The sequence below is a fragment of the Perca flavescens genome, chromosome 4 (genome assembly GCF_004354835.1).
Source record: "Perca flavescens isolate YP-PL-M2 chromosome 4, PFLA_1.0, whole genome shotgun sequence".
Lineage (NCBI taxonomy): Eukaryota > Metazoa > Chordata > Actinopteri > Perciformes > Percidae > Perca > Perca flavescens.
The window spans coordinates 12,331,698-12,354,179 of record NC_041334.1 but is presented as its reverse complement, the minus strand read 5'-3'; the positions used below and the strand labels follow the sequence as shown (position 1 = coordinate 12,354,179).

The 22,482-nt window shown below is 41.5% G+C and overlaps 3 protein-coding genes across 5 annotated transcripts; all 3 read right to left on the bottom strand.

Moving 5' to 3' along the window:
* Positions 1-814: 814 nt before the first annotated feature.
* Positions 815-1,679, bottom strand: LOC114554172 (hydroxyacyl-thioester dehydratase type 2, mitochondrial). The gene has a single exon (XM_028575829.1). The coding sequence runs from the start codon at positions 1,667-1,669 to the stop codon at positions 1,181-1,183; it is 489 nt and encodes a 162-aa protein (XP_028431630.1). The 5' UTR covers positions 1,670-1,679; the 3' UTR covers positions 815-1,180.
* On the bottom strand, positions 1,650-9,922 carry rpp14 (ribonuclease P/MRP 14 subunit). 2 transcript variants are annotated; one of them, XM_028575830.1, is made up of 6 exons: positions 9,818-9,922; positions 6,396-6,541; positions 5,174-5,258; positions 4,682-4,758; positions 4,504-4,582; positions 1,650-1,732 (listed from the first exon to the last, which is right to left on the bottom strand). In XM_028575830.1, the coding sequence occupies exons 2-6, from the start codon at positions 6,485-6,487 to the stop codon at positions 1,676-1,678; spliced, it is 390 nt and encodes a 129-aa protein (XP_028431631.1). In that variant the 5' UTR covers positions 6,488-6,541; positions 9,818-9,922; the 3' UTR covers positions 1,650-1,675. The 2 variants fall into 2 exon arrangements, with proteins under 2 accessions (XP_028431631.1, XP_028431632.1); XM_028575831.1 differs by having other exon boundaries at positions 6,396-6,558; positions 9,818-9,914.
* A 278-nt stretch (positions 9,923-10,200) lies between these two features.
* On the bottom strand, positions 10,201-20,614 carry LOC114554311 (abhydrolase domain containing 6, acylglycerol lipase). Of its 2 annotated transcripts, XM_028576064.1 has the most exons (9): positions 20,531-20,614; positions 19,188-19,303; positions 14,855-15,014; positions 14,600-14,713; positions 13,651-13,783; positions 13,400-13,557; positions 13,137-13,191; positions 11,735-11,835; positions 10,201-10,819 (listed from the first exon to the last, which is right to left on the bottom strand). In XM_028576064.1, exons 2-9 carry the CDS (start codon positions 19,289-19,291, stop codon positions 10,640-10,642), a joined length of 1,005 nt encoding a protein of 334 aa, XP_028431865.1. In that variant the 5' UTR covers positions 19,292-19,303; positions 20,531-20,614; the 3' UTR covers positions 10,201-10,639. The 2 variants fall into 2 exon arrangements, with proteins under 2 accessions (XP_028431865.1, XP_028431866.1); XM_028576065.1 differs by lacking the exons at positions 19,188-19,303; positions 20,531-20,614 and adding an exon at positions 17,040-17,339.
* Positions 20,615-22,482: the final 1,868 nt, after the last annotated feature.

Genomic DNA, 22,482 nt, shown 5'->3' with positions numbered 1-22,482 from the left:
TCTCTCTGACCAGAAGCATATATACTGACTTAACAGGAAACAGGCTAAACAAAAGGTGTGGGCTGGGCTAAGCTATTAGTCTCTGAGAAGACACTCAACTCAAGTTGGTCTGAGTGGATTTGCATAGGCTCAATGCACTTCTGTTCCACAAAGCATCACGTGATTTGATTTAGTTTTTTAGATAAGGTGCGTCTTTCTCTCCGAGCCAGCCTGGGCTCTCATCACAACAAAAGGCCTCACACATAGAGATCAAAGTAGATGCTCCGTCGCAGCAACACTAAGCTAGAAAAGGCAGACACTTAATTAAATCAGGATACATTAAGACATTTGTTTTGATTAAAGTAACATCGTTTCAGCACAGCGAATGCCATTCAGAAAAGCAGGGACTTTATCAGTGAGCAGTAAAGACGATACTAGGATAAGATAAACGTTTACTATTAGTTAATACATAGGTACATCTACTTTTTAACTTTAGTTCTATGAATAAGCTTGTTCTAGGTGCAGGTCTATTATTGCCATTCGGCTGAAGAACACAGACATGATTTTTGGTCCATATCGCCTAGCCCTATTTAGGCTCTGCATGGCACACGGTTGGACATCCCTGCAGACATGTGAATTTAAACAGCAGATTAAGTAAAGTCACATTCAGTCTAATAAGTCCAGCAGCGTTCAATTGGCTGTCTTCGCCTCTATTTTTGTCATGTTACCCACTGCCACCTTGCTGTGGGTAACATGACAAAAGTAGAGACAAAATGAACACTGCTGTAAGAATGGATTTGATCAATTCAAAGATAAATGGTCATTAAAAAAAAAAAAGACTCTCAAGTTTTTATTCAACAATATTCCACATTAAACAAAATACAGAGCAGATCTGACAAATTCAAACATCTAAACAATAAATCCTCTCTGGTAGCTGCTCTGTGCCGACGCACTTCTTCTCGCCGGCCTTTAACTACGTGATCAATAACCAACAAAAATCACAGAATGAAGCCGATATGGAGCAAATTCCATCATGTAGAAAAAACCCGCTGCGACCAAATCATCTTGGGAGACGCCGAGCTACACATTGGTGCTGCAGCGACCATTTTTTAAATCACTGCCACAACTGTCACATCAGGGGGCTGTGGCGTCTGACCTCCTCCTCCTCCTCCTCCTCCTCCTCCTCCTCCTCCTCCTCCTCTCACTCCTTCTTCTTCTGCTGTTCCTCGGGCATCATCACCATCACCTCCCCCTCCATCACCACCTTGTCCTGGACGGAGCACGTCACGGCGATGAAGGCGAACGACATCTTGATCTTGCGGACCTCGGCTTCGGCCGTCACCTCCTCGCCGATGTAGAGCGGCGCCGGGAAGCGGATCTCCTGGTACAGGAAGATGCAGCCGCGGCCGGGCATCCTGGTGCCGAGCACGGCCGAGATCAGGCCGTTGATGAGGACGCCGTGGACGATGGGCGTCTCGAAGGAGGTGGTGCTGGCGTAGGCCCGGTCCAGGTGGAGGGGGTTGGTGTCGCCCGTCAGCTCGGCGAACAGCTCCACGTCGCGGGACGAGAAGGCTTTGGTGAGGGAGGCCCGCTGGCCGACGTGGAGCGGCCGGCGGGACGGAGGAGGGAGCCACGGCCGCCGGTGATTCAAGACGCCGCTCCACATCAAACTGGTCCGGAAGACTCTCATCCTCCTTCAGTCCAGCTGCAGCTCTCGACTGTTCCCGGTCAGCGCGAGCAGGTACGGTGAAACCTGAAGGCGACACAAGAGAAAGAATTGTCTTCATTGTCTCAAGCTTTGTGTAATACTCGCGCAAGACACCGTGGCGCGGGCCTCTGCAGGTGGCGTGAGAGCTACCGACACGCATGGAGACGATTGAGATCAGATCAGCAGCCAGGGTACTGGCGAGGGCCAGGAGATAGGGCTCTAACCCTCACCCCACTGGCTACCCACACAGATTTTAAAATATTCCTTTTAACCTACCAATCGCTGAATGGCCTTGCACCCTCATACCTAGCCGAACTGATTAACCCCTACACCCCCGCACGACCACTCCGCTCCCTGGGTTCCAATCTTTTAGAAATTCCTCGGGTCAAAAAGATATGGGCAGGCCACCATCGAGCACCGTGCCTCTGGAATGACCTTCCGTTGTACGTCGGAGTCACCACTTCCAAATCAAAACTCAAAGCATTTCTTTTTTTTCCCAAACATTATGGACCATCATTATGACTTCCTCTAGCTTTTGTTTTTACCCTTGTACCACTTTTTATTTCACTTTTATGTACCTATATATCCGCAATGATTTTAACGTATGTTTTTTTGATCCTATCCCTGTTGTACGGTGTTTTCAGACCATGTCTTATGGTGATATTACACTTGAAATAAAATTGAATTGAGATGAAAGGCGCCAGTACCCCGGAGGTCCCGGGTTTACCTGCCAGCTAAACTCCGCTGGTTGACTCGCTTCAGAAGTCGCGTAAGCGTAGATACGCGCCTGATCGAGCGCCTGGCCACTTACCCAGACGCGTATTTCACCGCGCCGGTCACAAAGCGATCCTTCTCCTCTCGGCTCTCTCTCTCCGATAGAGAGAGACAGGATGAGTGGGGAAAACTCTGGTAAGTGTAGCCTATATGTGACTGTGTGTGTGTGTGTGTGTGTGTGTGTGTGTGTCACTCTGTGTCCGTCCGTCAGTCTCTCTCCGTTTGCCTGATAGCATGTCTCGCTGTGAGAAGTCAAGACAGCCAAAATCACCATGAACCTAGGTGTTTTATTTTGAAATGTGTTTTATTTTTGTAAAGTATCCGGCTGCACTGTGGTCTTCCTGTATGTGATTACCTGCCTGGCTTGACATATTACCTTGCGTCTCGTGAAAATGGCTGCGCTACACGGCTATACGCGGCGCTTACGCGCCCGGTGTGTTTTCACTTTAAGAAACAAACAAACAATGACTGTTGCCTAGGTATATTCTGTAATACAGCTATACCAGCTGCTAAAACTAAACAACAAGAAAATGATTGGCATCTATCGGTAGCTATTTATCGGCTGATATGGCTCATCAACAATCGTCATTGGTATCGGCAGCAAACAAAAAAAACGTGATGATGGTGGCCGGGTTGGTTCAGTGGTTAGAGCAGGCGCACATATACTTTGGTCCAGGGTTCGAGTCAGACCTGTGACGATTTCCTACATGTCTTCCCCCTCTCTCTCCCCTTTCTCGCCAAGCTGTCCTGTCATTTAAAGGCGGAAAAGCCCAAAAAATAAATCTTTAAAAAAATTAAATAAAAAAAACGTGATGGGGCATTTCTAAGCAAAAGCCATAAATCTAGAGGTGAATCCTAGGCTGCGTACTTCAAAGGCAGAAGCCTCTGAACTGACACACCGACTGACATGTCCCTCAGCAGCTGTAACGGAACATAAAAAGCTCTAGGGCTGACACGATTCCTCCAGTAACTCCACTAATTGGATTACTTAAAATCAGCGCCAAGCTTTGTGTAATCAATGTAACTAACGGTGTACCACTCGCTGAGTTTCCGTGTGGAGGATTATTACTGTTGACATACCTATAATTATTACCATTTCCCCTCTGTTTCAGTAAATAACAGAGTCGGAGTGATGGCAGATGCATTGATCATGTTCAGATGAGCAGCTGAGGTCAATTGTTTTGCCTCCTACAAAAGCCTTTCAAGAAGAGAGTAAAGGCTTACTAAGGTTATGGCTGAGCTGGAGCTCGGTTGAAACTTGTATTAAGTTGCACAACTTAAAAGGCAATGTTTATGTATTAGTATCTAAATGTATGCCTGTGTTTGAGGTTGATTTAGCATTTCAGAATTGTTTTTTAAATTGTTTTTTAAGAATGTGAAATGGCACTTAAAATGCACTAAATAGGTTTCGTTTTTTTTCGACAGATAATATCATTGTATGCAATTTAAGCAACAAAAAAGGAGCTTTTTCTCAAAAAAGGAAGCCGCTCTTTTGTATAGTTACTATTACTCTTTAATAAAGCAAAAGTATTTCTTATCCGCTTACTCGATTAAAACCCTTGTGTTGTCCTTCGGGTCCCGGTGACCCGAAGGACAACACAAGGGTTAAGTACTTCCGTTTACTTTGTTGAGAGTTGCTCTCTAAACCCTGTCTCTTGTAAAGTAAGTAAAGTTTATTTCTAGAGAACATTTAAACACAGTTTAAGCTGACCAAAATGCTGTACAAAAAAGCAATAAGGTGCTGTATTAACCCTTGTTTTGTCCTTGGACCTTTTTCACAGCAGACATGTTGACTTGTCATAGTAGGAAAAGCACAGCTGAAAGTGATAACCTCAACGATGGCTCAGTTCCATCCAGTGTGCCAGTGAGCTATTTCAGTGAGTCAGCATGTACAATACCAGGGCCTCTCCTAAGTGGAATGCAGCCATCACTGATGGTTTTGAATACGCCTGTGCTTTTCCTACTAGGACATGTCAACATGTCTGCCGTGAAAAAAGGTCTATAGAAGATCATTTTTGGAGACTGAAGTGAAGTCTGCTGACCTGCAGCACTCTGAAGGCACAGGCCTGGTTCTGGTAGGAGCCCAGCAGAGTCAGGGAGCTCCACAGCTTCACCAAACCCCTGAAAAAACACACACAAAACACACACACACACACTTAAAAACCCCTCTAGTGTAAGAGAAGTGAAAATGTCTTCCCATCGTGCTGCTGCTAAACTCACCTGCTGTAAACACGCAGAAGAGCAGTGAGGGTGTCTTCGTCGTACTTCAACAGGTCAAAGGTCAACGCTGCTCCCACCTGAAGCACATTCAAATGAATAAATGGAGAGAAAAAAATAAGTTTCCCGTATTCTGTATTCTCATTAAAAACGGCTGCAAAGTCGATTATTCCCACCACTGAGTAATCTGCAGACACATTTTTTTTTTTTTTTTAATAAAGCAGAATTTGCTTTAAAAGGTTAGGAAATAGTGAAAAGTCAGATTGCAATCACAAGATGAAGAAAATCTGGAACAAAGGAATTTCTGGTGTTTTCAACTTGTAAGAACTACTTCACCAAATCGAGCGATTATCAAAATAGGCGATTGAATTGATGTTCATTTCAGAAACAGCTCGACGTTTTCGGGAGGCCGCCATTCACGGGTCCCCACGGCATCAGAGCAGATCCCGCCGCGGGAATCGTGCCGTCGACACCCGGCCGCGTTGATGACCTCACCTCTCCGTACAGGCTGTTCAGGCCTGTGATGATGAACTGCTTCAGTTCAACTGCACTCAGTCTGGTAGAGTCATCCTCCACGACACTGAACACACACACAGAAAACATGTTATAAGAATTTATGAAGACAATTAAAAAGAAAAGAAAAAACGATATACTATGAAGTCATGATGCATCGTGAATCCGTTAAAAATCGATATAAAAGTGTAAAGATTACAACCGGCTGAGATAAACAATGAATCGTGATGCGATGTTTAAACATCCTAGGGCGTAATCTACTTTTGATTTCACTTCAGACGTCACTATGTGTTCTTAGTTCATTTATTTGTAGTGATTTATTTCTATTTAATTAGTTTTTTGGATGTGGAATAAAAAAAATAAAAAAAGCCTAATTGTATTATTTAACTTTTGTTTTCAAGCAACATGGCATCATGACTTTGCGTAAACATACACGGCACTTTCCTAAAGCCAAATGGCGCGTGTTATCTGTACGCATTTTGAGCTTACCACGTGTAGGTCTACGCTGTATACAGCGGATGTAAACATATCGCGCTATTGCGAGAACGTGCCGTAAAGGTTGGGTTTAGGAAAATTACATTGGGAAAGGCTTTAGTAACACAAAACAAACGACAAAAACATGACCGTGACCAACGTCACACGCTTAGGAAAACAATAAACTGTTGGGTTTAGGAAAGAAACATTGGGGAAGGCTTAAAAAAAAATAAAACGGTTGATAAACGCCACACGCAGGGCGTGATCCCGGCTCTCCTGGGTGAAAGTCCTGTGTTTTACACATCTGCCACCCCAACCCTCCTTTCATACTACTCACTACAGCGATAATTCACACATAATGTAGGTCAATCGAGGCCAAACGGCGTTGATAAACACGCTAAAAAGCGATTATGCGTCTTGATAACACGCCAAAATGGCATACAAATTGGCATGTCATACATACGCCACTTTATGAGATAAGTCTGTTTTTAAGATAAAATACAATTTCAGTTTCACTTTTGATAAGAGGACATGTCGGGTTCTTTTGCATAGTTTATATAAGTAAAAGAATATTTTTCACTCATTTATTTGCAGCTCATTCTGTTAAAAAAAATTGTGAGAAAATTGTATTGTGAACTTAAAAGCGTGTATTGAATCGGGAGTTGAGTACATCCCTAATAAACACAGTATTTATAAAAAAAAAAAAAAAAAAAAGGGCACAGTGACTTACAGGCAGACCTTCAAGTAGTGGTACGGCGAGGCGTTCTTCAACACCACCCGTTGGTAAACTGCAGGTTCGTCCTTCTTGTCGGCGCGTCTCATTCTATTAAAACTCAGTGACTCAGACTCCCAACAGGCCGATTAGCTGACTTCAGACTGAAAAAACAACCCAGCTGAAGGTTAAACAGACATAAAATAAAAGAATTATTACCACTAGTGTTATACTTACAGTGGGGGAAATAAGTATTTGACCCCTTGCTGATTTTGCAGGTTTGCCCACTTACAAAGAATGCAAAAATCTACAATTTTAATCATATGTACATTCTAACAGTGAAAGACAGAATCCCAAAGAAAATTCCAGAAAATCACATCATATGAATTTATTAAAATTGATAACCATCTGATGAGGAAAAACAAGTATTTGACCCCCTGGACAAACAGCAAGTATTCTGGCTCCTACAAGCCAGTTAGTCTTTCTTTAAGACACAGCCCCAATCCAAACCAATTGTCTACATCAAATACACCTGCCTCACCTCGTTACCTGTATAAAAGACACCTGTCAACACCCAAACAACCAGCATCCAACATCACCACCATGGGCAAGACCAAAGAGCTTTCTACGGACATCAGGGACAAGATTGTTGATCTGCACAAGGCTGGGATGGGCTACAAGAGAATCGGAAAGCAACTTGGAGAGAAAAGATCAACTGTCGGTGCAGTTATCAGGAAATGGAAGAAGCACCACACCACCGCCAACCTCCCTCGGTCTGGGCCTCCACACAAGATCTTGCCTCGTGGGGTGTCCCTGATCATGCGAACGGTGAGGAATCATCCCAAAACCACAAGGGGGGAACTGATGAATCAACTGAAGGCAGCTGGGACCACAGTTACAAAAGAAACGGTTGGTAACACACACGCCGTCATGGATTGAAATCCTGCAGCGCACGCAAGGTCCCCCTGCTCAAGAAGAAACATGTACAGGCCCGCAGGAAGTTCGGCATTCACCACCTGGACGACTCAGAAGAGGCCTGGAAGAAGGTGATGTGGTCAGATGAGACCAAAATAGAACTTTTTGGCCTCAACTCAACTCGTCGTGTTTGGAGGGCAAAGAACACCGAGTACAACCCAAAGAACACCATCCCCACCGTCAAGCATGGTGGTGGCAACATCATGCTTTGGGGGTGCTTTTCAGCCAAGGGGACGGGACAACTCCATCGTATTGAGGGGAGGATGGACGGGGCCATGTATCGTGGAATTCTGGACCGACATCTCCTTCCCTCAGTGAGAGAGCTGAAGATGGGTCGAGGATGGGTGTTTCAAGCACGACAACGACCCTAAGCACACCGCCAAAGCAACAAAAGAGTGGCTGAAGAAGAAGCACATCAAGGTTCTGGAGTGGCCTAGCCAGTCTCCAGACCTGAATCTGATTGAAAATCTTTAGAGGGAGCTTAAAATTCGAGTTGCCAGGCGACAACCTCGGAACCTGAATGATTTGGAGGCTGTCTGCAGGGAGGTGGGCCAACATCCCTGCCGAAATGTGCACAAACCTTGTCACCAACTATAAAAACCGTTTGACATCTGTGCTGGCCAATAATGGCTTTTCTACAAAATATTAACATGCCGTTTGTCCAGGGGGTCAAATACTTGTTTTTCCTCATCAGATGGTTATCAATTTTAATAAATTCATATGATGTGATTTTCTGGAATTTTCTTTGGGATTCTGTCTTTCACTGTTAGAATGTACATATGATTAAAATTGTAGATTTTTGCATTCTTTGTAAGTGGGCAAACCTGCAAAATCAGCAAGGGGTCAAATACTTATTTCCCCCACTGTATCTTTGGAATTCACCATCAAAAACCTTGTTTATAGGAAATTCTACCTACGTTTTGAGTCAAAAAAGCAGAAATTAGGAATTATTTTGACTAAAAACAGACTGATGTATGTCAAAGTTAAGTAAGGTTAGTTAAGTCAGAATACCGTTTAAGTTTTTTTCAAATGCTATAAATTTGAAGAAAACACTACACAAAAAGTATAGTGATCATTAATTGTACTTGCAAAGAGCGTTGTTATTTTTGGGTAATTTGGTTAAAAAGAAACCTATATTTTTCAATCAAATTTGTTGGCAATACAAAAAATACAGAATAACACCAGACTTTGAATGCGTGATAGAAAGATCACTGGTATAGGACCAATACTTGGTATCGGCCGGTACCCTGAGTTTGGGTATCTGTATCAAGGCGAAAAGTCAAATCAGTGCATTGCCTATACTAAACTCAGGAGTAATGTTCTGTGCCAAAACAATTAACCAGTAAGTTGATTATTAGAAAGAATTCAACATTCCTGATAATTGGTATTTTAAGCCTTATGTCAAATATTCTGTGGTTCCAGCTGAGGATGTGTTGCCTTTTCCTGTTTAATATCACTGTAAACTGAATATCTTTGTGTTTGGGACTGTTGCTTGTAAGGATGATCTGATCCAATTATGATGTCGTCATTGATGCTCAATATTGACCTTTTTAAACGGACTGGGTGTCGCTATGATCGTAAGCGAGCCACATCAAATACAGTTTCTTTATCAATGCCACAAGATCCAGTGTTTCTACAATCAGTTACATTTAATTAACACATCACACTTTGAACTATGGGAAATTGTGCTGGACCATTTTTAATGTAATCTTTCATTATTCAAATAAAAAAATAATAAAATGTATTCTCTTCTTTTATATTATGGCTTTTTTCTTAACCGATGGTATTTATTGTAACTATGTATATTATTGTATATAGTTATATTTTAAGTTCTGGAACGCATTTAACTTCAATCTTTTTTTTTTTTTACTGCAAATCACTTTGTGACTTTGTTTGTAAAATGTGTTATATAAATAAAGCTATTATTACAGTATTTTTGGATATGAAGGTCACATGACCAAAACAGATGAATAAAAGCACCTTTGGTCTGACTTACATTTTAAACAAAGCGGTGAAATATATTCTTTGGAAAGCATTAATATTTGGTTCGCACACATGATAGCCGAACGTTGTTTAGACCTCTTTAAATACAGTCTGGTTTAGACACTCAAACAAATAATAAATTTAGCTAGAGATACCTAGCTAGCTAGCTAGCTAACCATAAGGCTAAATCTGATAACTTGCTGTTACAGTCAGCGGTTGAACAGCTACAATATTACGCATTTCATTTACAGGCTGGCCACGTCTGACGGACTAACCTTTCCTCGTGGAAATGTCAAATACATGGCTGCACAACCTGCGACTAGCTAACAGGTCAAACAGTAGCTAAATTAAGCTACGCTAAGTTAGCTCGCAACTGCTACACTGAAGCTAAAACAGCTAACAGTAAATGCACTTCCGTTTGTTATTAATAAAGATAATATATATATATTCCAAAAACTAGAGCTTTCCAGCATTTAACTCACCAACTCAAGGCATAACGGCGTGTTGTAAACAGGCGTCATGTGGGATGCCTGTACAACAACGCATGCGCAGTCATCGCTGCCAGATATGTCAAAGAGGTGCAAAATAGTAAGATGGCTCACTCTGTCACAATATCGAACATACAGGAATGACAAACGGAGTTAAGATAAAATAAATGGACACCCAGGTATACAAGGACAGTAATAGTACAAATAGATTGAGAAAAGTATAAAAAGAATAAGAATAGAAATAAAAACTGAAACTATACAGGAGAAATTAAACAAAAAATTAAACTACCAGTAGATCCAGTTTGTTTTTGTCATGCAACTTTTGTATTGATGACATGGTGACATTGGTGTATTACTAAAACAAAACAAAAACAAAGTTGGTGTATTACTCCATTATTTATTTCTGTAGTCCTGAGACACTCTTTGTATATCTGCATTATTAAATCACCTCATTTATCAAACTTTATTCACCTACATTTTCTATTCTGAATGTGCTTTTGTGAGGGTAGATATGCAGTCAGTTCACAGCAGGAAACTTCACACAAAATCAAACACCTTTCATTCACATGAAACAAGAGACTAAAATACAGTTTTTCTCAAAGAGAAATGTGCAAAATCCCCAACGTGGAATGTTGTCATTCAACATTAACATCCAAAACAAAGACTTCAGGAATATTTGACTGTGCCACTTTTTGTTTTGTTATTGAATTTTCACGGACGTAACCGCTGTCATACAAAAACTCTTCAATCATCCCCACAATCAACTTCGGTTCCCTCGTCATTTACAAACGAGTTCATACGCTTCAAAACGTTTCTTCAGGAGAGTTTCTTAGCGCTCTCGTCACTGACTTCCTGCGCAGACAGGAAGTCAACGATGAGCTTGGCGGCTTTCCTGGGCCTCTCCAAAGCCACAGAGTGACCACAGTTGTCCAACAGCGCCACCTGGCAGTTTGGCAGCGCCGCCTGCAGCACTGCCGCGCCCGACACGTCCACCACCTAAGAGAGAGGAGATAGCTTTATGTCTTTGGCAACACCTTTGGTTCTAAGCAGACATGGCTGTGTGGATTAGTTAGATTAATTTTTTATAAGCTACGCTAGCAGGACGGCTGCATAGATATAAAATATGTTGGTCGGTTGGTTGGTCCACCACGTTGGTGCAGACTGAAAGTTTTCAACAAATAAATGTTGCACAGAGATGTTTGTTCCCTCAGAGGATACATCCTGATGACTGATCTCCTGACTTTTCATTCAGCGCCACCAGCTGGTAATAATTTAACATGTTTTTAAATGTTAATTCATACTGAAAACATTACCGTCTACAGCGAGAGGGCGCTCTAGGCTTGTGACAACTAGAATGCTGCTCCTAAAAACTGAGAAAGAAAAGAGATAAACTGCAGGTAGTAAAATATGAAAACGGTAATCGAGCAGCAGAAAGAAAGTTTGAAATGAGGGAGAGACTTGTGAGGGACTGGCGAAAAGGTTACTCTTACTGCAATGAAGAAAACAAAGAAAGCTAATTGGCTAATCGCGGGCTGAAAGCAAGATGGCCAGAGCTGGAGGAATGAGTCAGGAGGGGCTTGTCAACGGTGCAGCTACGTCTCCACGCCTTTTAATACATCCATGCTCCACGCCCGGATAGCTAGTTGTTCTGTGTGCTATTGTATAGTTCAATAACTGTTAATGTGTTACGTTAACATACCGGACACCTACCGTATTCAGCCTGTTGTTCTGTGGGCTATTGTGTAGTTGACAGATTAAAAAAAAAATAAAAAATTCTAAATAAATGCGACTTATAGTCCGGTGCGACTTATATATGTTTTTTTCCTCTTCATGACGAATTTTTTGATGGACCCAACTTATACTCCGGAAAATACAGTACATTTTTTTGTATTAACTGTGATTAATGTATACCTGGTCCTCCGTCCCCCAGATGACCTGCACCGGTGATGTGATCAGATGCAAGTTTTCCTGCAGCGAGTGGCGAGACTTCTCCCCGACAATCTCCATGAACACTGAACACACACACACACACACACACACACACACACACACACACACACACACACACACACACACACACACACACACACACACACACACACACACACGTCACTGAAGGACCCCTTTACCCTCAATGCGTTGTGACCTGCTAATACTTTTTCTTCTCTTTAAACTGCATCAGAGGACACAACTGGAGATTCTCATCTAGATCCTAAATACCCTGATGTTTACATTTAAAGTAACACGTGTGTGTCAAGCCGCCTACACAAGATCTGCGCTGGCCGCTCCATTGTTTTCCTATGCGGCGAGCGGTGCCGCCCAACTAGGTGCAGCGCTACTCCTTGGTGTGCTCGGAAATTGCCGCCGTGCGCTGCTGACTTTTCAAGGCGCAACCAATTCCAGAACGTTCCTGAGTTGCGCCTGTTTGCTCTGCGCCCTCCCTCGCGGTTTTGCCCGCCGATCACGGGTAGGCGGCTTTAAGCCCAGTTCGGACCCAAGATTTGCGACGAGACAAAAAGCGTTTTAGAATGTTGCAGAGCGGCGCGTTGCGAGTAGTTGCCAAGTTTCAATTCGTCCCGTCGTGAATCTTTGTTCTGAACTGGGCTTTATGCCTGATCACAGGATACTGAAACCACAGGAAAGGTACAGTATGTCTGACAATATCCTGCTGCTCCAACACATGTGGTCTCAGCAGGAACGGAGGGGCTGTAGCTCAAGATGCTCACCACAGAAACAAACAGAAACGTGTCTGACGCGGCGCTGCTGCTGCTGGCCTTGTCTGTACACATGTATGTTTCCCATTGAATAAATGAAATACCATGTGAAACATAAATATATACTGATTTGATTACAGCAAAGACAACGTCAGCAGTATTGACGGCAAAATAGGCTACAGAATATTTTGTTTTGTATTGACAGGTGCAATATTAGAATTTTTTTTTTTATTACATTCATATATCTGCATTTATATCAAAACCTAGAGGCTTTCAAACATCAACATGTCATTTATTAATATGCATTCGTGTCTAAATGACATATACACATATTTTCCTATTCTATTTTGCCTTGTGAAAAATAGGCGTCGGCCCTATTTCTAGCAGGCACGCGTCTCACGCAGGCAGCGTGTAAGCTCTAACCTGTTAACATGGGAGCCCAAATATAAACGGACACGCCACGCGGCTGACAAGGTCGCGTGACGCTTCCAGTGTGTAACCGGCCTAAGCGTTTAGCACACCTCAAGATGGTGGCTCTATAATGTGGGAGGGGCAGTGGAGGGAGAAAAACTATTCGTGATGTATGTGAGCAGACTGACCTTCTTTGTAGAAACCATTGTTGGGGGTCCTGTTGTCAAGGAGACCCCGCAGGGCCTGGCAACACACGCACACGCGCGCGCGCACACACACACACACACACACACACACACACACACACACGTCAATGGGTATTCCCTACGTACTATACAGCGGCAGCAGAAATAGCAGCAACAAAACTAGTGTGCATACCAACAGTGGCTGCACTGCTATATTTATACTGTTGTTGTGTGAAGATTTCACAGCAGGTGGCACAGCTGTGTACCTGTCGGGGGAGGTTGGGGGGGGCGTAGCAGCAGAGTTTCAACATGTCCTCCAGCTCCTGGATAGTGGAGGGGATCAGAGGGATCGCCTCCTCCTGCTCAGATTCCTCCATCTTCCTCAGACGAGTGATGAAATCCGATTCTGTGGGATAAACCAGACCTGGAGGACAGAGAGGAGGAGAGCAGCTGTCATTCTGCTTCGTCAAACAGTCTTGAGGTTTGAACACCGCTTCAGAAGTCCGCCCGAGCTTACCTGCCGGACACACCAAGGTGACACTGGACAGGCAAGCAGGGTAATGGGCAGCGTACACTCCAGCCACGTTCCCACCCATCGATGTCCCAACCAGGTGGAAGGGTCTTTTGTCCAGACCGATACTCTGCACAAACTGTACACAGAGAGACAAAGAGAGAGAGACGTGTTCAGTGCTTCTGTGCAGGAGCGTGTCTATAGGGGTTGTAAGTGGCAGTAGGGGTGGACCCCACCATACGATATTATCACGGTACTAGAAAAGTTTGTTTATGAACTTCTTCCTACTTTTTGAACATGGGAATTTCTTATTTGAATTACTTATAATAATTTTGGTAGATTGGGCTGAGAAGTACATGTCCTTATTTATCTGTCATTTTAATTTTATATATGTATGTATGTATGTATGTATGTATGTATATATATATATATTATTTTTTACATGTTCAAATAAACTACTACCTTTGTCACAATCCGATATTATCACCATACTTATGTCACGATATTATATATTACGATATTCTGCAATTTGTTATCTTTTTTCCAACTTCATATTATGTCCCCAAAAGGGGATAAAAATATATATTTTATATATATATATATTTTATCTAAAAAGATACATTTCTCTGTTTTTTCATCTCACTTTAACTGCACCCTCTTGAGGACTGAAAAAGCATTAGATTTTATTAATCGAATAACAAAACGATACATTTTCATGTGCAATTGATAAAATAAAAGATTGATACTTGGTGTCCGTGTATCGATACAATATTGCCATGGAAAATATCACAATACTACGTTGCGATCCCCCCACCCCACCCCCACCCCTAGGTGGCATCCCCAGAAACTTGATCGCATTCCCCTGCCATTGGACTAGAGTGCTGTCATTCTGACAATGCCCAATGATCCAATGAGGCACACACACACACACACACACACACACACACCCACCCACCTGGTGGATTCGGCGGACCTGGCCCTGAATGCTGTAGTCCTCGGCGCCGGTGCGACTCGTCCCCTCGTGTCCCGGCATGTCCACGCACACTACATGCTGGTCTCTGGGGAGATGCTGGAGCAGAAAACAAACACACCCAGGACTCCCTGAAATCCGAATGTGCTCCATACAACTTCCTACAGTAAGAAGTGTCTTTGACGAAGATACTCAGTGCACACTCGCATTTCTAAGTGTGTGTGTGTGTGTGTGTGTTACCTTGACGACGGGCAGCCACATGTCCTTGGTGGCGGAGAAGCCGTGCAGCAGCAGCAGTGATGGCGTGGCGCCCCCTGGCGTCCCTCTGCTGGTATAACAGAAGCGGTAGCTTGCACTGTGAGCGTAGCTGACCACCAGCCCCAGCCTGCAGCGCCAGTACCTGAGCAGGATTACAGCAGCATCACTTTATACTTCCTGTATATTTTTTGTCCTATGTGTATTTAATGTGTATTCGTGTTATTCTGATGTGTGTACATGTTTTCTTTTGAGCTACTGTAGCACAGGAATTTCCCCAGTGTGGGATTAATAAAGTCTATCTTATCTTATCTTAATTCTAAAATTACAAATGTAATTGATGCCATTGCTCCTATTAAGGTGAAAACTGTCTCTGGTAAGTCCACTATAAAGAGAGACTTTGCATTTATAATTTGGAGCTGAGAAATGCAAGGCGATCCTTCTTCTCTGACATTATCGCCACAAACAATAATAATGCACGTGCCTTGTTCGCCACTGTCGGTAGGTTGAAAAACCCTCCAGTATCAGTAGCATCGGAACATCTATCCACCAAGGTCTGCAATCAATTTGCCTCCTTCTTCACTGATAAAATTCTGAAAACTAGACAAGCAGTCAGTGCCTCTATGTTAAGGACAGGATATGTGTCACAACGTCCGCGCAAAAGGCTAAACCGTGATTATTTCATACATTCATGTCCCGAAACATATTGGGGGAAATTCATTCAACATAATTCACAGCCAAATAACAATTAAAAGTATGTTATTTGAACATTTATAGCCCATACCTGCCAACATTTGGGGGGGGGTGGGGGGGGTTTATGTTGAATAAAGTGATAAAAAGATCCTGATATAGTATATTGGAAAAGTCATAGTATGGTATGTCGAAAAAAGTGTAAAGAAGCAATAATATAGTATATCAAAAAAGTTATAAAAAAGTCATAATATAGTACGTCAATAAAAGTCACAGTATACAGTAGAGGCCAAAAGTTTGGACACACCTTCTCATTCACTGCGTTTCCTTTTTATTTTCATGACTATTTACATTGTAGATTCTCACTGAAGGCATCAAAACTATGAATGAACACATATGGAATTATGTACTTAACAAAAAAAGTGTGAAATAACTGAAAACATGTCTTATATTTTAGATTATTGAAAGTAGCCACATTTTGCTTTTATTTATTAATAAAAGGAAACAATTCCACTAGTTAACCCTGACAAGGCACACCTGTGAAGTGAAAACCATTTCAGGTGACTACCTCATGAAGCTCATTGAGAGAACACCAAGGGTTTGCAGAGTTATCAAAAAAAGCAAAGGGTGGCTACTTTGAAGAATCTAAAATATAAGACATGTTTTCAGTTATTTCACACTTTTTTCTTAAGTACATAATTCCATATGTGTTCATTCATAGTTTTGATGCCTTCAGTGAGAATCTACAATGTAAATAGTAGAGATGTTCTATCGGCTCCGATACTGCCTAAAACGCTGGTATCGGGAAGTACTGGAGTTTATGCACCGATCCGATACCACGTAATAAAGCCCTAAAGAAAATCTATGTTAAAGTAGATTATTTATGTTCTTTTTCCGTTATAACGGACTGTCAAACTGGAGAATAAAAGAAAGTTCTGTGGCGTTCATTGTTTGTGTTTGTTCATGTTTCACAAAGATAGAAATCATATCACATCCATACAGGGATAGTAGTATACAGTTAGTAAATATAATAAAACATATGCCACACTGGTATCGGATTGGTATTCGGTATCGGGCGATACACAAGTTCAGGTGTCGGAATCGGTATCGGGAAGCAAAAAAATGGTATCGGGCCATCTCTAGTAAATAGTCGTGAAAATAAAGAAACACATTGAATGAGAAGGTGTGTCCAAACTTTTGGCCTGTACTGTATGTCGAAAAAAGTCATAGTTTAGTATGTCACAAAAAGTGATAAAAACGCTATTATATAGTATGTCAAAAAAGTGATAAAAATGTTGTTATATGTTGAAAAGAGCCATAGTAAAGCATGTCACAAAAGTCATATTATATTATGTTGAAAAAAAGTATTCAAAAAATCAATGATATTGTATGTCATGCTATGTAATAAAAAGTCAGACGAGGTGATGGACCGCTAATCCATTGTGGGGTGATAAGTGTACTGTAAGTCTGTGCTACCAACATTGCCATCTTGAGTTCAGCTTGCTTCACGTTTTCTGCTACTGTCTGTCCTTTCATGATGAAGGATGAAATCACATGGTGCCGCTGAGTTGCTGGGTAATGTCATTTTCTCCGCTGTACACTGCATTAAAATCAATGCGACACACCTTACAAAAAGCACGGAGGTTGTCGATATGATTAGGTAAGATGCATGTAAATTGTTGCGCCCAACATGTTGAAATTTACAGCTATATTTACGATTTCTTTGCGGAAACACCACCTTCACCTGCCATTTTTTTATCTGCTCGCTGTCGGGTCTGAACTTTCCGCGAAGCTTGCGCAGAGATCAACTGCGCAACTGGGTTATAGGTTGCCAGGTTGAGGTGACAGACGGGTCGAAAATTGTGTATGGTGTGTGGATTGTGTGAATAGGATGCGTTTCATACAAGATCTGGCAACTGGTCAACATTAAACAAACATATTGGTCTGATAATTTCTAAAAGGAGTTTGGGCCATGCTGCAAATTACGGGAGTTTCCCGGGAGAAATAACAAACCGGGAGGGGTCCGGGAGATAGGGCTAAAAAACGGGAGAAACCCGGGAAAAACGGGAGTGTTGGCAGCTATGTTATAACCTAACCTAACCTGGCACTGCCTCCGTTTTGGTGTCTGCTGTGGTGTGCAGCGCTGCTCGGACTCTGCGCCACTTCCCTTTTTTTCCTCCATAAAACGCCGCTCTCAGCTACTTTGCCAGTTGCTGCATGAACTTCCTCCGGGACATTTTACAGCCGGTGCACTCCTTAGAGAGGATGTGTGCAATGATTCCAGCCAGTTGTAGCATGTATAAAGACACGTAGACAGCTACCGGCCATCTACGTGTACACCGCGCCTCTCACAGAGCGAGCGCCCGGTGCTTTTCTTCTGATTCAGAACCGAACACATCCACGCTGTAGCCTACGTTACCGACTCTGGCTTTGCCTTCGGCCCATCGGTGATGCCCACACTTGTTGCTCGAGACCGCTAGTTACGTTTCTCTGACAGAGACTAGGATTATTACTAAGCAACCAAGATGCATTTTCAACCACGCAAAAGATTAAAAACAAAACCGCGAAAATCCGGGCGGTCAATACCGTGTATGGCCAAAATAGGTAGAAGTGATTGTATTTTCTTTGCCTTTTGTGTAATGTATATAAAAACAATTTGAAATGAGAATACAGACTCTTTTAGGAAAAGTCAGGTACCAGCAGGATTGTATTTTTTTATTTAGCAAAGTTATTACACATATCAATTTCAAAACGGTCAAAAATGACCGTCCTGGCCGTTCTAGTGTTAAGGAACAGGCCCCAGGGGGCCAACAGATCTGCCCCCACTGCTAACAAAAATCCTAAAGGAAACACTGTGTTAACATGCTGATATTTGAAGTAAGTTAAGAAAGTTAAGTATAAGTTTAAAGTGATGATGACGCTGCATATGGCAGTCTGTCCATGAAGTGTGATGTGTCTCTTTTATAACCCTAACCCTGTTCACATAGCATGTCATGTTTCAGTGTTTCCTAACAACATTTCATTCACGTCACAAAGCTGCTGATAAAACCACTATTACATCACTGTGACTCAGCACTGTGTGTGTGTGTGTGTGTGTGGGTGGGCTTGTTTAACTATATTTGTGGGGTCCAAAAACCAGGAGTCCAGTATACTTGTGGGGTCTCGACAGCTTTGTGGGGCCAAAATGCTGGACCCCACAAGTTTAAAAGGCAGTTTGAGGGTTAAGACTTGGTTGTAGGATAGAATTAGGTTATGGTTAGGGTGAGGGTAATGGTTAAGGTTAGGCATTTAGTTGTGATGGTTAAGGTTAGGGTAATTGGCTAGGGTTAGGGTTAGGTAAGTTCTGGGTCCCCAGAAAGATAGTGCCACAAACCTTTGTGTGTGTGTGTGTGTGTGTGTGTGTGTGTGTGTTTTGTAAGTTAATGAAATATAAAATGTTTTGTCAAAGGGGAAATTATTAGTAAACTTAAAAAAATATATTTTTAAAACAAAGCATCAGCTATTGTGTAGTCTGACTCAATTGATGTAATGGGATAAAGTCTCTCACTTAATTTTTCTTTTTTTTTAAATACCAGTAAACACTAACCAATTAGCAGTCTAACGGGTCTGTATGAGTGTGTTTGTGTACCAGTTGTAGGCCTTAAGGAGGACTCCAGGCCAGAAGAGGAAGGAGGTGATGAAGGCGAGGACAGGGAGAGCCAGAATACCTCCTGATAGCATTATCAGCTCCATCGCTGCACACGACTTTCAAAATAAAACACACAAGCAGACATTATCATTTGCTGTCAGATTAGTTTCTGAATTGTGGATGCTTGACCAGTGTTTGTCAGGTTGAATCTTCCACACAGAAGATAATTTTCATTATAATTTTTTTTAAAGCAAACGGCACTGTTTCTTGCCGATTGCGGTAATATTGTTGATAGTCTACATCGACAACGTTTCATTTAAAGTGCTCGTATTATGCTCATTTTCAGGTTCATAATTGTATTTAGAGGTTATATCATAATAGGTTTTACATGGTTTAATTTTCTGTTGCTGATTTATGTCTTTCCCAGTGCAATAGCCTACTAAATCACTGGACTACCCCTTTAAGAAGGCTAACCCTTAGCTACAATCCACATGATTCGCAGTTTTTCACACAAAAAAAATAGAACTCTGCTTTACACAGTAGGCGTGTGTAGTTTGTTTTCATAAATATTGCAGGTATGAATTGATAAAATGAAGTTTTGGTAAAACAATGTAAGAAACGTGTAATATGACTACCTTCATGATTTGGTATTATATATTACTTTTAAGTTATTTGTTTTCTGTAAATGAATGTTGTGATGGTCAGTTTGTCAAAGTGTACATTTTGCTGCACAAATCAATAATGTGATAATAATGTAAATATGTGGACATGTACACTATAAGGTGAGAATGTTTTTGCCAAATTGTTAAAGCTGACCTTTGATCCTTTAATGTAAACTAACGCAGGCACAGGTGTCTGACAACGGTGACACACGGTTGAAAGCTCCAGAAAGTAAGTGGACATTGAGTTACTATTGTTTAGCAAAAGAAGGAAGAAGTAGAAGAAAAGGTAAAGCTCCATAACACAAAGTGAGTAGTCAGTATAACGTTGTGTAAAAGAGGAGTAAAGTAGTGGAAAACGGTAGTTCCCTTTAACCAGATCACCGCTGTGTTAGCCTATAGCCTACTGAAAGTTTAACGGTAGAGAGAAGGCTTTGAGAACCAGCAGATAACAATATTACATTTCAGACATACATGTTGGCTAGCTAACGTTACCCCATAGTTATGACTTTCTACGTGCCCCTTTGAAGACATCACATCTCAACATGATCACAACATGGCCACTGTAGGTTAGCCTAGATATAAACACATTGGCTGAATTCCACAACTCAGCCGCAGAAGTGAATACATATTCATTTTCATTATAGCATGTTTATAACTGCCTGCACATAAGTAGCACTGTACCTGTTCGAGTCCTCTGCAAACTGTCACTGCGCGCCTTCCTCCGTTCAACCGCCTCCTCCTCTTTCACCCAAATAACACAACAGCCTTTCATCTGCACTTAAAGGTAAAGTGCAAGAGGACCGTGCTGCGTTCAGGCACTGTCGGAAATATCACAAAGTCGTTTGTGTGTGTGTGTGTGTGTGTGTGTGTGTGTGTGTGTGTGTGTGTGTGTGTGTGTGTGTCAACCTCCACATGAGGGCGCCACCATCTCACGTCTGTTTTACAATTATTTTTTTTACACACTAGCCTACACATTTACATTTTAGGTGGACACATCCAGTTGTGGAAAATAAATAAATAGCCTACATTTACTCTGTTCTTAAATACAGTATTGAGTACAGTTTGGAGGTACCACCACTTTAGTTGAGTATTTCCATTTTATGCTACTTTGTTCTTCTACTTCACTAAATTAAAGAGCAAATTATTGTACTTTTTACTGCACTCCTTTTATTTGAGTTATTTTTTTACAGATTCAGATTAATACAACAATCAACTAATGAATTATGATGTGATACCCGACAGTAATAGGCCTAGTTAGCTCCACCTGTACCAGCCACAACATTGAAATAATGACATTAATGGATATACAATTATAATGCAATGATATATATACATATACTGTATGTACATTATATGTTTATAATTGTAAAATGTGCCATTCTGCATTATGAGTACAGCAGCATTACATTTTATGCTGTAAGTGTATTCTGATGCTGATTCTTTTGTACTTTCACTTAAGTAAAATGTCGAATAAAGAACTTTTAGTACAACACTGTATTTCTACAGTGTGGTATTGCTACTTTTACTTAAGTAAAAGATCTGAGTACCTCCTCCACCACTGGCAACATCTGTATGTCTCAATTGCAAATAGATCAACAATACAAACGATATCAAAGAGTTAACATAAACCTTTATTGATGCCCAGAGGAGACATTTTGTTGTTGCAGCACCACAAGGTCATACATAAATAAAGATAAACAGATCAGTTAAACCATAAATGATCAAATATAAAGTTTATAAGACTGAAATAGAATAGAAGTAAAAAATAAATAAATAAATACATAGATACAAGACAAATTTACAAGGTAAAAGCAACAGTGATATGATGGGAATAATAGCTACAGAGCCGGCAAGTCTAGCATATGTAAATGGCGTGTACATTTATATAACATATACATGATATAAAACATGATTGATAATATATATGATTAAGTAATGATCCTTAGTGTTTGTCTGTTTGGATAATCTGCATATAGCATTAGAGGAAGTGCTGATTAAGTCTTACAGAGTCGCTGTACACCCCCCACCCCCACCCCCCCACCTGATCACGTTGGGTGCTATTAAAGGCAATAAATCTCTGCAACCAAATACATTTGTCTCAGTTTGGGACTAAAAATATCCTTTTCTGGGTTTATTCATGCTTCAGGAAGCGGCTGTCAGACAGTCAGCTGGGTGACGCAACTGAACAGGAACGCTGGCCGAGAAACCACAGGAATACTTAACATTTCTGCTGGGAGTAGGTCAGCGCGCACACACACACACACACACACACACACACACACACACACACACATACACAGAGCTCTGCTTCTGTGAAACGTTTTGCTCCAGCTCAATGGATTCAGATAAAACATGATCTGAAACTACAGATTTTACATTTAAGTAATGATTTTAGGATCTAAATCTTTGGCCGGCTTTATAACTTCACAATTAAGTTTAAACAATTAGTTTCAAGGTATTTAGTAACCTCAGTAAGTTTAATTTGTCTGAACTTGAAAGAATGAAAAAAATTACCTAAAATATTTGATTTTGTGTTCTATTTCTAATGACATGGCTTCATATGGTGAGTTAGTTCTCTACACAATTAAAGCATATCCACATTTGTGCTGTCAGGTTGGGTTGTGCAGGTTATT

Bases quoted from the DNA above. Each gene is read 5' to 3' on its own strand.
- LOC114554172 (XM_028575829.1), bottom strand. From the start codon at position 1,669: ATGAGAGTCTTCCGGACCAGTTTGATGTGGAGCGGCGTCTTGAATCAC.
- rpp14 (XM_028575830.1), bottom strand. From the start codon at position 6,487: ATGAGACGCGCCGACAAGAAGGACGAACCTGCAGTTTACCAACGGGTG. The intron at 4,759-5,173 runs GTGAGGTCATCA...AATGTGCTTCAG, and splicing joins TGAACAGCCTGTACGGAGAG to GTGGGAGCAGCGTTGACCTT. The intron at 1,733-4,503 runs GTCAGCAGACTT...TGTCGCCTTCAG, and splicing joins GTGCCTTCAGAGTGCTGCAG to GTTTCACCGTACCTGCTCGC.
- LOC114554311 (XM_028576064.1), bottom strand. From the start codon at position 19,291: ATGGAGCTGATAATGCTATCAGGAGGTATTCTGGCTCTCCCTGTCCTC. The intron at 13,192-13,399 runs GTACACAGCTGT...GTGTGTTGCCAG, and splicing joins CCCCCAACCTCCCCCGACAG to GCCCTGCGGGGTCTCCTTGA. The intron at 11,836-13,136 runs GTCAGTCTGCTC...GTGTGTGTTCAG, and splicing joins CAATGGTTTCTACAAAGAAG to TGTTCATGGAGATTGTCGGG.